This window comes from Hesperophylax consimilis, chromosome 13, assembly GCF_061612785.1.
Source record: "Hesperophylax consimilis isolate HC1 chromosome 13, BYU_Hcon_1.0, whole genome shotgun sequence".
Lineage (NCBI taxonomy): Eukaryota > Metazoa > Arthropoda > Insecta > Trichoptera > Limnephilidae > Hesperophylax > Hesperophylax consimilis.
This window is the reverse complement of record NC_142848.1, coordinates 19,232,064-19,248,612: the sequence shown is the minus strand read 5'-3', so window position 1 is coordinate 19,248,612 and position 16,549 is coordinate 19,232,064. Positions and strand designations below refer to the sequence as shown.

The 16,549-nt window shown below is 33.3% G+C and overlaps 1 protein-coding gene across 1 annotated transcript; it reads right to left on the bottom strand.

The window, feature by feature from the left end:
* Positions 1 to 4,533: 4,533 nt before the first annotated feature.
* Positions 4,534 to 5,870, bottom strand: LOC149418547 (uncharacterized). The gene is made up of 2 exons (XM_089638564.1): positions 5,842 to 5,870; positions 4,534 to 5,322 (listed from the first exon to the last, which is right to left on the bottom strand). Exon 2 carries the CDS (start codon positions 5,313 to 5,315, stop codon positions 4,569 to 4,571), a length of 747 nt encoding a protein of 248 aa, XP_089494690.1. The 5' UTR covers positions 5,316 to 5,322; positions 5,842 to 5,870; the 3' UTR covers positions 4,534 to 4,568.
* Between the last annotated feature and the right edge of the window lie 10,679 nt (positions 5,871 to 16,549).

Genomic DNA, 16,549 nt, shown 5'->3' with positions numbered 1-16,549 from the left:
TAAAAGCAAGCCCAACATTTTTAGGTTTCGTAGCAACTCAGGACAGGGGCAATTCAAAACTTTTGAAAAGTGATGGAAAAGTGATGAAAAAGTGGCAATTCAAATATCTTTAGTACACCCTTGAAAAGTTATAAAATGAGACGAAAAAAAACTAGTTTAAGATAGAAATTCAGCGCGCAGCGCAAAACAGCTGTTTTAGATCCAAAGTTTAGACAATTTATTTTTTGTATATCATAAAATAAAATAAAGTTTTAAATCAATATTATTTTTTTCACGATTCCTTGGGGATGAACATGTGTTACAATGTATAAAACAAGTATGTAAAAAAACTTTTTAAAACTTCTATAAAAATATTGGTTTTACAGGAGAATTGTTAAAATGTTCATTGTTACAACATTAACGATGTCTAACCTTCTATTATTTTAATTATTTTATAAGGCACTTATACATTCCTTAAATAAATAAAAACATTATTTTAGTACAAAAAAAGCTTTCCGCATAATATGCAGTCAGTGGGGAGTGGTTTATTTATGAGTCAGTGTATGAGTGAAAGTCGAGAGATTATTCCCTTTTGCTGCAATAAAATATCATAAACATGAAGACAGATCAGAAAAAAGGTCGTAGTAACGGTAAGAAGTTACGTTTTTAACCATCATCGCATAGCCAAGTTGATTTTTTGCAACATGAAAACATAAAACCGGCGAGTAAAATATTATATAATCCACCTTCACCGGAATCGGGTTCCGAATGAGCGTTTTACACGATACTTTTTTTGTGCATATCTATGCAAGCCGATCTTTCCATATAGATTCGGTACGGAAAATAAGACTTGTTTTTGATACCGATTATAATATACATTATGAAGGAATTTTGAGTGAATACCTCCAATAGTAAATACTTTTAAGTATATAGTTAAATGTATTGTAATCCGATAAACTGCATATGCAGTGAATTTTCATAAAACGTAGATGACACAAGAACGCTAAACTTCCAAAAACAGATAAATGAAAGTAACACACTAATTTCTTCAATAAATATTTTATTGAAAACACCTCTCAAATAACACTTCAAAGTTCCGTGATAATAATTATAAATTATAATTGAAAGTTAAATTATTTATATTTCCCAGGATTAAGTAGTACACAAATAGTTCATATTTTAGCAAACCATTGTATATAATAGGTGCACTGGGTAGAGTAATATCAAATGACTGGAAGTTGACTGATGTATTTACCCCAGCAATTAGAAATTCCGCCTATTATATTATATTCGGAAAAATATACCGAATAAATTGTGTTGGTCTTTTCATTACTAAAGGATTCAATCTATAGTATTTCTTCCTTAGCTCGCACGGGCATTGGTCCCCTCACCGTGGCTAGTTACATCATTCCTCTCACCCACGAAATAGGTTACGTTTTAAGACCATTTGTTTCACTTTTTGAATCACTTTTCAAAAGGGGTTTAATTTTCCACTGTCCTAATTTGCCATGGAACCCCAAGTTCAAACCTTTCTTTCCTTAAAAAAACATACATACTGCGTTCCCATGATAATATGCCATAAGCCCAGATGGAAACCTTTTCATTCAGGGCCTCTCGTGTGGTGTTATATTTTGCATATATACATATAATTTAAATACTGAAGAGCGGTTTGTATACGACTGCTATAAAACTGCTGTCTATACAAGGTGTCCGGGGGTAAAGTGCACTAATTTCGTGGGATTCTACATGGTTTTATGAAAAGATGAATGACATTTTTTCTAAATTCCATCGTTTTAAGGTAGTTTTTAGGTAAAAAAGTTGAATTATTAATGGTAAAATAAATATTCTTCCATAGAAAAATATTTTAGTATGAAAAAAAAAGTACAAATTTCGAAAAATGTAATTTATCATTTTACTTCTACCATCATTGAGAATCACTTCCCGAAGTTAGTCTACTTTAACCCCCAAACACCCTGTATAACGGGCAGAGTAGGGTTATGCCTTCACCACCCAGGATTCTTGCTGCAGAGTCTCCATCTTCTATCTTCGTAGAACGTCACAGCGGTGCTGCCAAGGTCTGGTATCTGTGAGAGGATAGTGTATCAGCTCTTTATTAGCAGCAGACACATACCTGAACGGATGACGAACCTCGTGCTGGCACTGTTGGTGGACGCGGTGGACTCTTTCGCTGCAGCAGCTGGCCCAGTTTCCTCACCACCTAGGATTCTTGCTGCAGAGTCTCCATCTTCTATCTTCGTGTTACCTGTTCCTATACTTCATTTTACTTAACTTAACTTCACTCTATTTTTGTAATATTTATATTTTTTGTAATACCTGCATCAACTGTAAAGCGCCCCTGAGGTGATATCTCACAAAAGCGGCGCTATACAAATTATCCAATAAATAATAATACCTGTAATATTTTTGAAGTGGTCCAAAAATAACACTTGGTACCATTAAATGTTTTCGAAGCGAAAAAAACATTTTTTTTATAAAGTTTTTGGGACCTCTATGCACGAAAACTTATCATTTACATACATTTTTTTGCTCGTAAATAAGTTTTGCACCCCTAAAAATTACGGGAAGACAATTTTACACAAAAAAAGAGCGACGTGTTCGTGACAGCTAGTGTCAGCTTTTCTGGCGAACGAATTTATGTGACATGTCCAGTGTTTACACTGGACCTAGTTCAGTGAAAGCACGTGCGTTGTCTCTGTAACCTATCTTTACGTTATAGGCTGGCCGCATACATACCCCCCCCCCATGAAATTTATTTTTCTGGGGACAAATTTTATATTTTCTTGAAATTCTCTAGCCACCCCCCCCCCCACGAAATTTTTATTTTCACGTAAAAACATCAATTTTAAACATGTTCCACCTAACAGCAAATTCGGCTACTTTACGCTACCTTATGTATGAGAAACGGCGATATTAGGTCAAGATCCGTTGGCAACACTGAATTACGAATGGAAATTTCCGTACGTTTGCGTCGGCACAAACAATAGCTGCGTTCCACATGACGTCATTAGGTTTTTTCCATTCGGTTTCTCCGAACGCGCCGGTTGCATTCGGAACGTGCGTAAGGAATTTGTTCCGTTCGGAACTAAAACGAACGTGTGCGGCAGTTAATGTATTTTCTACTGATTCCGTGCATTCGGATGTCCGAATACGGAAAACGAATTCGGAAATCGAATACGGAAAACGTATGTATGCGGCCAGCCTTAATCAATTCATCTAAGTCACCATTTATAATTTTGAACATAAATATTAAGTCGGATATAAACCTTCGATCTCAGAGTTTTAATAAATTTAATTCTTTCATCAAATAATTACAGTTTATGGTTCAAATGGGAATATCGAGTTTGTTTAATTAATTAACGTGTCTTAGAAATTTATGTTGAATATAATTTAACGTAATGACATTGAAGAGATCAACCGATAGAAGTATCTTGTGATTTTTGAGTGAATAATAATAATAATAACATTTGGATGATTAATATAGCGCCGTTTTTGTGCAAAATCACTTCAAGGGCGCTATACAAATATATAATACGCTTCTGCAATGATCTTCTAACTACATATGGAGATAATATACAGTACAATACTTACCTGGTAGGTCACTTGAGATTAACACTTAATTAACATTAACTAATTGTTTATTCGCGAAATTTAGATACAGGGTTTAGGACATAATTGGAAAATTGTATATCATTGGACTTTCTCTCAGGAATGGTGTGTCTTAAGTTAAGACTTGAATTCTGTAGGATTTGATATGGATCTTAGTTCCGGAGGGAGTTTATTCCAAGCCTTCGGCCCAGATGCTCCGAAAGCGCGATCACCAAACTTAGTACTTGGCTTGCGATGATACAGCTGATGATGTTGCTGATCTAAGAGTTGACTGCCTCAGACCAATAATCTGCTAGGTCCGAAGTTAGATCAATTTTTCCTCACTTCAGGAGAAATTGGTCCGAAGTTTTCTCAGTTTTACCAAATATTAAATTCAATATCATGGGCCTGTTTGTGGTTACCTATCATATTACTTATTAAAGTGAAAATAAAAAAAAAAAAATCTTTTTTATTCTACTCAGATGCAAGCTATTATTTAAATTTTTTAAATTTAAATTTTTTAAATTTTTTTTAAATTTTAAAAAGAAAGACAAACATTCCCGGGTTACGAATAACCCAACAATGTTTGAAAATCTCCTACTACCATCACAGAAAGCCGAAAATGTTGCTTGTGTTGTGATGGAGGACTTAGCCAGCCGAGGAATCGAACACGCGACGCTCGGGTGAGACCCAAGCGCTATGCCCACTCAACCACTGACCGGTCATAAATGCATTGTTATGCATTCAGTAAATGCTTTTATAGCTTTTGGACAATAGATAAGATATCCAGCATAAGGTTATATTGTTTTGTAACTTGTTTTAAAGGACTGTAACACAATTATTATAATATCATAATGGTAGGTAGAAAAACAAAAATATATTTTTACGAAATCTGTTTATTAAGGTCAATTTTTTTTGTATTTTAGTATGTAAAATTGTTTAGTGTGATTTGTTTACTAAATAGGTTCTTTTTTCAAACGATCTTAACGGATGAGGTCGAGGGATGGCCTATCGCTCTCTGGGTAGAAGCCTCCTGGGATCAAGACAGCGGGCCTGGTGATGCCAGCTGGGGCAACAACGGCGGGCCTGGTCAGGTCGATGGGGGCACTTGGTAGCTCAAGGATGGGTCTGGTGATACCGGCTGGGGCGTCAACCACTGGCCTGGTGATGTCAATTGGAGCTCCAATGACGGGCCTGGTGAAGTCGATTGGGGCAATTGGCAACTCAAGGATGGGCTTTGTGATTCCATGTGGTACTTCAGCGATGGGCTTGGTGATGCCATGTGGTACTTCAGCGATGGGCTTGGAGATATCAACCAAAGATTCTGGAGACTTGTCGCTGATGATGTTCAGGATGATCTGAACAAGTGGGCTGGAGACTGGAGCTTCAATGGGAAGTTCTTCAACTTCTGGAATGGGCATGGGGAAAGTCTGTGGACCTTCTGGGATTGGCATGGGGAAAGTTTGTGGTCCTTCTGGGATTGGCATTGGGTAAGTCATGGGTCCATCGGGGATAAGTGGCAGAGGCTTGGTGAGGCTTGGAATGTCTGGGAACAATGGAGCTGGCAGGGGCATGACGTCAGGGTAGATTGGGGCTGGCATGGGTACAGCGAGGTGTTCCTCTTCTACGATGGGCGCAGGGCGGTGGCTGATGAGGGGGATGTCGAAGGTTCCTACGGGAGAACTGCTTCCAGAGGCCACGAGGGCGAGGGCGAGGATGAGGAACTTCATGTTGAGCCTGCGAATGAAGAACGCGTTAGATTATACTTTGATTGTACGAAAGGACGATACATGCTGGAGATAATTTGAAACTAGATAGCTACTTGCTTTTCTTCAAATCGAGCTAGAAATCAGTAGTAGATTTGATTTCACTGAACTTTAAATACACATTTACACTTGCAGCACCATTCATTGCACGTATTCATTTGAAATAAATCCAGGAAGGAGCATATCACATATTTTTGTTTTGTAAATTAAGAGGACGATAAATGCTATTATTTAACTAAAAAATTGCACATATAATTTCACATTAGGTACTTGCTTTTCTATACATAAAGATAGGAATCATTAAAATAATTTATTTCATTGAACTTTAAAATACACGTTTTGACTTGTAGCACCACTTTTTATTTGAATTCTATAAACAATCATTTTCTTTAATTTTGCACGCGGCAGTGGGAAATGTAATCAATTTAAAATTTAAAAAAAAAAACAAAATTAACTAAAATTTTTATGTAGGTACTGTTACAACACTTACTATTGACGCACCGTTGCTTTCTTCAAACAGAATAAAAGAAACTGATGTGATGAGCATAGCTTGCTATGCTTTATATACCAAATAGTAATCGAACATTTGATATGCAAAAAGATAAAGCGATCATAATATTATTATTTGGTAGTAAATAATGCTTGTTCATTTATAATTAATAATGGCTATGAACGATTCACCCAGACCGGTAATAAAATAAATCCACCACGCGATTACTATTCTATCAGTTGGAAATTTCCCGAACGACGGATTATGAAAACATAAAGAAATATTTATTAAAGAGTTATTACCTAAGGACAAAGAAGGTCACTTTAGTGTAAAGTCCCATTACAGTGGAATAAAAAAAAACATCCCATAGCGCGGAAAAGGCGCTAAACACCTAAAAAAAAAATAAGGTAAAATTTTAAAGAAAGGTTTGCATAAAGAATGCTTGAAAAAACTGGCGTAATTGTACAAATATAAACTTCATGAAACGAACGGGGTACATAGAGCTACAATTAGAGGCGCTACTGCCTACTAATATCTCGTCGAAACTTATTTTGTTATTATAAATTATTTTATTTTGTGTTTGTACCTTTTTTTAATTTTTCTGTTTCAGATTTTCATTTAGGAATCGCTAATATTGTCTTCAATAATTAAAACTTATAAATTGAGGTTTCAATAATTTTACCTAACTAACATTTTACTTAACCTTTTATAAAAATAGTAAAAATAAACCCCCCAATAACCTTAAAATTAGAATACATAATGCTAACTGTAATCAAGAAATATGCTCATCTTGAAAATGCTCAACTCGGAATAGTTGAAAAGATCAAATATTTAGTTATAATTATTGATGCAAAATTAAATTGCAATTCATAAATTAATAATACCGTCTGTAAATTAAGATATCTTACATACACATTTTACAGAAATAATAGGATGGGGCGGTGTGCTTCATGTACATATAAAATCTTTACAAATAACTCAAAATTATATCATCAAAGTTATGTATAATCGGAAAAGAATATTTTCAACTGATGAGTTATACAAAGAATCCAAACTATTCTGTCTCCGTAAACTATTTATTTTACAAACTATGAAATACATCTTCAAAAACAAAAATAAATTCGAAATAAATGAAAACAGAATCAACATTAGAAATAATAATGTACTTTATACTCCCCAAACAAACACAAAACAAATGCAAACACACTGCAGTTTCATTGGACCTCGTACTTTCAATCTTTTACCGTATCAAGTGATTACTAAACTTCCTCCATATTTAAAAGGGTTAAAATTATTGCTTTTCGATACAGCAGTTGAAACTTTCTTTTATTTAATTTATATCAATTTATGTTTCTCATAAAATAATCACCAATTATTACACTAAACACTTATAACTTCACTATACACTATTGTAAACACTTTTTATACAAACCGCTTAGACAAAATGTAATCTTGTTTTTGTTTTATATATGTTTGTTTATTTCTAGGTACAATAATATAATAACTTATGTACGCACAGGCTGCGCCTTAGTGGGTTCCTATTATTCGTATTGATTTATATAATATTGTATATTGTATGTAATCAATGTAAAAATTGTGGAAAAAATAGAGGAAAAAAAAAGTTATTCCAAAAAAATAAATATTCATCCTAGACTTGCAGACAAGTAAATAGATGTCGCACATTAAAATAAAATAAGACATGTTTACCTAATGACACTGTCTAGATTGCATTTAGTTTTGGTTGAATCTTGCGATCATACATAAAGACATGGCCATTAAAGTATATAACAACCTTCCACATAACATAAAACAAATACAAGATACACACAAATTCAAATCGTTACTAAACACTTTCCTTGTTAATAAATGTCACTACACGTTGAGTGAATACCTCACGTAAATGAAACACCTATTTTTATTGGTATATATATTTGTATTTTTTTATTTTTTCATTGGTATATTGTTATTTTATCTGTATAAACATTGTAATTAAATAAATGTGGTTAGCTGGAAGAAATGGGGTCTACCCATAAGCTATACCTTTTGTAATTTTAATTTTACAATAAATAATTTTTGATTTGATTTGATTTTTGATTTGATAGTTGCAAATAAAAATGAGCAGTGAGAAAAATGAAGACAATGTTGGTAGTTCTTATTCGAAGTATGATACAGTAAAATAAGACCGAAGGAGATAGGGTCCCATTAGCTCAGTTGGTAGAGCGGTGCCCCGGCAATGCAAGGGTCCTGGGTTCGAGTCCTAGATGTGACCGTATCTTTTTCTGTTTCAGATTTTCGTTTAGGAATCGTTAATATTTTCTTCAATAATTAAAACTTAAAATTGAGGTTTTACCCACTAAGTTATTCCAAAATGATAAAAAAATATACATCATTTTTACTAGTTTTTCCTTATCTGTGGTGTGTATTTACTACACCTTGCTTCTAATAACTTTAATAACTCTATAAATATATTAAATTCTGGGTTCAGATTTTAGGTATTCCTCCGTTATACATTTATACAGTAAAATGAAAAATGGTATTGAACATTGATTTCAAATTCAATTAAAAATCACAGATTTTTGTTAAAAATCGGGAAAAATTACACCAATACAATCAAGCGTGTGACACTATTGCGCGAAGAGTGTTTAAGGAAATAACATGATATTGATGTCCCGCTTTAGTTCGCTATGCCGGTACATGAGAAATCCACATGTCCGCAGTTGTATTTTGATTTAGACCATCGATACCTACAAACGCATTAGATGGGGACCGTCGTGAGATGAGAACCACTGGCACGGGTTTTTTCATGTTTTCAGCAATTAAATTACAATTATGATCACTTTTGCTACAAAATATAATAAAAATAAGCGATCAGCTATGAATATTTATATTTTTCCGATATTAAATCATTATTTTGAGATGTGTATTGACTACACAGCACCGGAACGCGTGGATTTTTTAGCACAGAAAGGGTAAGTTTAAGGGGAAAAAATGTACCTGCAAGAAATTATTTTACTATGAAAAAGAGTGTGCAATCTATGAATAAAAGTGAACAAATATTTTTTAGAAAGAGAAGCATTTTGGGAAGAATAAATCATAAATGATTTACAGAGATTTTTTGAATAAGTACTTGCGAGCTTGAAATGGAGCCGAAAATCGAATTTATAATTTTACACATAAAGCCGGTAAATAAAGATAAGCAGGACCGGCCCTGCGCTGAGTTTGGGGACAATGCACTAAGTTTGTTTGGGAGCTTCCTGGGCTCATGAAGACGGAACTAACTCCAAGGCTTAATTTAACAAGCAATTCCCGAGCTTATTTGCAAAAATGCAGAAGGCATGTCGGTCTCTGGTGACTTTTAAATTAATTTAAAAATAATTCTTACTCACCATGATTCTTATTAAAAAATCAAAATTTCAGAACGTTTGGTACCATAGAGTCTGAAAAAATGGCTTTTTAAGTTCGAACCCAAGTCTGAAATTAGTGCCCATAGGAATGATGATTCTTAAAAATTTTAAATTTATGCAGAATTTGTGACTGATTTCGTTTCAGACGATTATTCTTATTCCGAATCCAAAATTTCAGAAAGTTTTGTTCAAAATATCCTGAAAAATCATTTTTAAAGTTAGAACACAAGTCTTAAATTAGCGCCTATAAGAATAATGATTCTTCCGAATTTCGAATTAACTAACTAACTAACTAACCATCACGCCGTTTCCCCGCAGGGGTAGGCAGAGAGGACGGACCGCCAAACAACTCGGTCTTGGCACACACTCCTTGCCTCATTCACATTCATACATCGTCTCATACATACTCTTCTATTGTTCTGACTCTTGACATAGCCCGATTCAAGTATCTGATTCACTTGGTCATGCCATGTCTTCCTCGGGCGTCCCCGACTTCTGCTACCATTCACATTTGCATCGTATATTCTCCTTACACTCCTTTCACACTGAATTTCGAATTGATGCAGATTTTGAGACTGATTTCGTTTTGGACGTTGATTCTTATCCCAAATCCAAAATTTCAGCACGTTTTGTACCAAAGGGCCTGATAAAAATAGCTTTTAAATTTCGAAAACAAGTCTTAAATCCGTGCCCATAGGTATGACAATTTTTCAAAATTTCAACTTGATGAAGATTTTGTGACTGATTTCGTTTCGGACCATGATTCTTGTCACAAATCCAAAAATTCAGCACATTTGGTACCATAGAGCCTGAAAAATGGCTTTTAAGTTCGAACCCAAGTTTGAAATTAGCGCCCTTAAGAATAATGATTTTTCCGAATTTAAACATATTGCAGATTTTGTGACTAATTTCGTTTCGGACCTTGATTCTCATCACGATTCCAAAATTTCAGCCCGTATGGTACCATAGAGCCTGAAAAAATGGCTTTTAAGTTCGAACCCAAGTCTGAAATTAGCGCCGAAAATATTAATGATTTTCCGAATTTCAACTTAATGCAGATTTTGTGACTTATTTCGTTTAGGACCATGATTCTCATCACGATTCCAAAATTTCAGCTCGTATGGTACCAAAAAGCCCGAAAAAATAGCTTATTAAGTTCGAACCGTTGTCTTATAATAGCGCCCATGAAAATGATGACTTTTCCAAATTTCTACAGTATGCAAATTTTGATATTGATTTCATTTTGGACCATGATTCTTATCCCAAATCCTAAATTTCAACACGTTTGCTACCATAGAGCCTGAAAAAATGGCTTTTTATCCTCGAACCCAAGTCTGAAATTAGTGCCCATAGGAATGATGATTTTTAAAAATTTTAACTTTATGCAAGTGATTTCGTTTTGGACGATGATTCTTATCCCAAATCCAAAATATCAGCACGTTTTGAACCAAAAAGCCTGATAAAAATAGCTTTTAAATTTCAAACCCACGTCTGAAATCAGTGCCCATAGGATGGGATATTTTTCAAAATTTCAACTTAATGCAGATTTTGTGATTAATTTCTTTTTGGACAACGATTCTTATCCCAAATCCAAAATTTCAGCACGTTTGGTACCATAGAGCTTGAAAAAATGGCTTTTAAAGTTCGAACCCAAGTCTGAAATTAGCGCCGATAAGAATAATGATTTTTCCGAATTTCAACTTGATGTAGATTTTGTGATTGATTTCGTTTCAGACCATGATTCTCATCACGATTCCAAAATTTCAGCCCGTATGGTACCAAAAAGCCTGAAAAAATGGCTTTTTAAGTTCGAACCCTAGTCTTATAATAGCGCCCATGAGAATGGTGATTTTTCCAAATTCCAATTTTTGCAGATTTTGTGACTGATTACGTTTCGGACGATGATTCTTATCCCAAATCCTAAATTTCAGCACGTTTGGTACCATAAAGCCTGAAAAAATGGCTTTTAAAGTTCGAACCCAAGTCTCAAATTAGCGCCCATAAGAATTATGATTTTTCTAAAGTTTCAACTTTATTCAGATTTTGTGACTTTTTACATTTCGGACCATGATTCTTATCCCAAATCCAAAATTTCAGCACGGTTTGGATAACCGAGCCTGAAAAAATTGCTTTAAAAACTTCGAACCCAAGTAATTTAGCGCCCAAAAGAATGATGATTTTTCCAAATTTTGATTTTTGCAGATTTTCTGTCTGATTTCGTTTCGGACCAAGATTTTCATTACGATTCCCAAATTTCAGCCCGTATGGTTTTAAAGAGCCTGAAAAAATGGCTTATTAAGGGCCGGAATTCCGATTTTCTACCGATTTATAACATATTTTCCTTGAACATTTTAAGTTTCTAAGTTTTAGAAAAAATATGTGTTATTTTTCAAGATAATATCTGAAGATTTGTAACGCCAAAACGTTTATTATATTTAATTCTCTCGATAGAAAAAATTTGCGAAGTATGCTTCAAATATTACTATTTTCACGTTCGTTTCTTATATATTTCAAGTTATATGTATGAAAAAATTGACATTGCTTCTTTAAATGCTATTCAAGGTTTTTGTCAAGAAATTTTTGCTCTATTGTTAATAAGTCGTGTTTAATTAAATATTTTCACAACTGTGAAACAACTTAAAAATTGCTTTTAAATCATATTAATAATAGCGCGCTCGCTCCCACTTGAATATTTACCTATTTTTCCTTGAAAAACTTCATTCGCCAACTCGAGGGCTTTGTGAGCAGACGTGTCGTTCAACGTTCTACGATCTACAGACGTGCGATTACGTGCAAATATTTGAATCTATAAAGATAATTTTACGCGTTTATAAATATTGTTTTTTCAAAGATGGGAAATACATGAAATACATCTCGTATTTCAAAGAATATATTATATCTCCAAAAGGTTCAACGCATGATGCAAGCTAATAGGTGAGAAGAAAAAAATTCAATATTTGATTTATATGCTTATATTTATTATAAACGATAATTTATTACAAAAATAAGTAACTAATATTGTTATTTATGTATTATGTAGTAAAAATCAAAGTAATTATTTTATTTTTTCAGAATACTGGGAAATAAAACTAATTCCAATGGATTAGAAATTACAATTTTATTTATTTAGTTTTTCTTGTTGAGGAATACCTATATGATCGTGATTAGTTTTTGAATTAACTGTCTACGTACGAAAACACACAAGTCACTTCACAACTGCTCTAATGATGGACACTGCAACGATGTTTGAAATGTTGGCTGAAGGGCGACAGAATAAATAACGATAATATGTAATAATAATATATGGGCCATCTATTTCAAATAATAATACTGGGCCAAAATTATGATTTTCGCTCTCGCTTCGTTATAACGAAAACAGCTATTGAAAGTTCTGAAACTGTGGGGAATTTAATTTAATTTAGTGATGTCATTTTTTCATGTCGGAAGGAGGCTCTGAAAAAAACTTTACTGTACATTTGTTGATTAACCGTACCTAGGTGTTCTATTTTCAATAAACTCTATAATTATGTTTCAGATGTGAAATCTATACTCCGCTACAGAATGTTTTGCCTGAGTCTTGTAAAGACGTTAAAGCACGGAGGTAATAGTAAAATCATTTGAGCCCTTTACTGTTATTTAAACTGTCACTTCTCGAAGTGCAGTAATTATGAATGTTTTTATTTGTTTCGAGCTTCCACAAACAATCTGAAAAGGCACCTAACGATTATACTCTTAAGGAGAATATAGAAAATGTAGAAAGGACAAACGGATTTAAGATTTTCGATGAAATTATTGTGTTGCGAAATATTTATTACATTATTTTTCTTTAAACTTTATCTGATGTACGTATCTACATAAACAAGAACCAAAACAAGTCCAAAAACAAGAAACTTATAGACCGAAATGGTCTTTCGGAATGCACTGACAATACGTATGTCATAGTGATTAATTTTACTAATGTTTGTTATTTTAATATTGATAAAAGATATGTTCCGGAGAAATGAATTATTAATATACAAAATATCTGCTTCATGGGAAAAAGAATATATGCTTCATACGAAAAAAATTATCTTCATCCATACAAACATTCAAAAGTTTACAATAGTTTTATATTGGCATCCAAATAAATATATTTTTTTCATAAATTGATGTCCATTTTTAAGGCTGATTTTGCTTTTCCAGGTTGGATTAAAAAATGATACAGCCAAAGGAGGACAAGAAAGACGTATCGTCGACATTATTTATTTTACTGATCAATTGAAATACATATCGGACCATCCTCTTTTTGGATGCGGATTTGGAAACCTTTTTGTCATATCTGAGAACAGATTTGGCCTTATGTCCAAAATACTGTTTGAGTGTAACATGTGTCCCGCCAAATTTACAGTCAACACATGCGACCCAAAACCTAAACATACCATGGACGTCAATGTAGCAGCAGTATCGGGGATGACTCCTGCAGGAATTGGACTTGCTGAACTGTCTGAGCTTTTGACGACTGTTAACATATCCCCGATGTCAAGGGAGTGAGAGAAATGCACGTTTGTCGCCATGACTGTAAATTTGACGTGACACATATCACACTCCAACAGTATTTTTGACGTTAGGCAAACTCTTTTCTCAGATTGACGATAAGGTTTCCAGATTTGCATTTCGCTCGAAGCATGTTTAGGGTAATAAGTTTATAGTTTAGGGTTCTTTCACCGTATTTATTGGAACATTTCTAAACCACCAATCTTTCATTTTGAGTGAATCTTGTGTTTGTGATTAAATTATATTTGACAATTTAAACAACTAATATTTAGAGAGTTAAAAATAAAATTGAAAGTTCACTGAAAGCTTAAACTATTAAACGTAGTAATTTCATAAAAATGTAAAAAAATAAAGCCCCTTTTAAATTTTACAATATAATATTATGTTGCATGCATGTTTTATTACTCTTTATATTGAATTGTTAAAATCAATAAATAAATAATTACAAAAAAGTCTTCTGATTTGTAAGTCCTCAGGAGGCACTAAGGATCTTTCTATCTATCTTTATAATGTAATAAATTTGATGAGCATAAAAATGTAAACGTGTATATTATTTATATAAATGTACAAAAGTAGATATGACACGTGTATACATATAATATTGCGCATATTATACAAGATGTCGGGGGTAAAGTGCACAAACTTCGGGAGGAGATTCTACTTGATAGTACAAAAAAAAGAAAAAAACTTTTTTGGAATTCCAACGTTTTAAGATAGTTTTTGAGTAAAAAAGTTAAATTTTTTGTATAGAAAAAAAAACAATTTCTTCTAGGAAAAATAAAATTTTGTGGAAAAAATTTGGAAATTCGAATAATTTCCATTTCTTGTTTACTTCTACTGGCATTTAGAATAACCTCCTGAAGTTTGAGCACTTGACCCCCGGACACCCTATAAAGATAACTATATAAGAAAAACCTTATTGATATATAAAAAATATTTATTGATTTTATAGAAGTTATAAATTACTTTTATAAAAGTGATAATAGTATTCTATGAAGGATTTTAGTAAAGGAAAGTAATTTGTGTACCTATACCAATTACTTTCGTAAAGTTTTTTTGTAAAATTTAAAAAAAATTTAATTAATTAAATCCGTAATAAAACCCATATTTTGAGAACCATCTTCATTTCGACTTTCGTTCTAATTTGCTCGGTGCTAACTAAAAATGGGTATGTTTTTCTAAAATTGCAAAAGATGTCGGTAATTTAATTCCGTTATTTAAATAAATAAATAATCCCCAAAATTATTCCAAATACGAATTCAGACAGTGACACCTCTGTCGGATTCTTTTAAAAGTAAAAATTGTTTTTTTTGTGGGTGTTACTCAAATCTAAATTCTTTACGCGGAAGGCTGGCTCGTAAGTTCGAACCCTAGTCTTATAATTGCGCCCATGAGAATGATGATTTTTCCAAATTTCTACTTTATGCAAATTTTGTGATTGATTACGTTTCGGACGATGATTGTTATCCCAAATCCGCACGAAATTTCACCACGTTTGGAAACCATAGAGCCTGAAAAAATGGCTTTTAAAGTTCAAACCCAAGTCTGAAATTAGGGCCCATAAGAATAATGATTTTTCCGAAATTCCAAATTATGCAGATTTTGTGACTAATTTAGTTTCGAACGAGAATTCTTATCCCAAATCCAAAATTTCAGCACGTTTGGTACCCATAGAGCCTGAAAAAATGGCCTTTAAAGTTCGAACCAAAGTATGAAATGAGCGCCCATAAGAATAATGATTTTTCCGAATTTCAACTTGATGCAGATTTTGTGACTAATTTCGTTTCGGACCATGATTTTTATCCCAAATCAGAAATTTCAGCACGTTTGGTACAATAGAGCCTGAAAAAATGGCTTTTAAAGTTCGAACCCAAGTCTGAAATTAGCGCCCATAAGAATAATGATTTTTCCAAATTTCAACTTGATGCAAATTTTGTGACTAATTTCGTTTCGGACGATAATTCTTATCCCAAATCCAAAATTTCAGCACGTTTGGTACCCATAGAGCCTAAAAAATAGCCTTTAAAGTTCGAACCCAAGTCTGAAATTAGCGCCCATAAGAATAATGATTTTTCCGAATTTCAACTTTATGCAATTTTTTTGATTGATTTCGTTTCGGACCATGATGCTTATCCCAAATCCAAAATTTCATCACGTTTTGTACCAAAGAGCCTGAAAAAATTGCTTTTAAATTTCGAACCCAAGTCTGAAATCAGTGCCCATAGGAATGACAATTTTCGAAAATTTCAACTTCATGCAGATTTTGTGACTGATTTCGTTTCGGACCATGATGCTTATCCCAAATCCAAAATTTCATCACGTTTTGTACCAAAGAGCCTGAAAAAATTGCTTTTAAATTTCGAACCAAAGTCTGAAATCAGTGCCCATAGGAATGACAATTTTCGAAAATTTCAACTTCATGCAGATTTTGTGACTTATTTCGTTTCGGAAAATGATTCTCACCACGATTCCAAAATTTCAGCCCGTACGGTACCAAAGAGCCTGAAAAAATGGCTTTTAAAGTTCAAACCCAATTCTGAAATAAGCGCACATAAGAATGATGATTTTTCCAAAGATTCAATTTTTTGCAGATTTTGTGACTTTTTACGTTTTGGACCATGATTCTTATCCTAAATCCAAAATTTCAGCACGGTTTGGATAACCGAGCCTGAAAAAATGGCTTTAAAAATTTCGAACTCAAGTCTGAAATTAGCGCCCATAAGAAAAATGATTTTTCCGAATTTCAACTTGATGCAGATTTTGTGAATTAT

Bases quoted from the DNA above. Each gene is read 5' to 3' on its own strand.
- LOC149418547 (XM_089638564.1), bottom strand. From the start codon at position 5,315: ATGAAGTTCCTCATCCTCGCCCTCGCCCTCGTGGCCTCTGGAAGCAGT.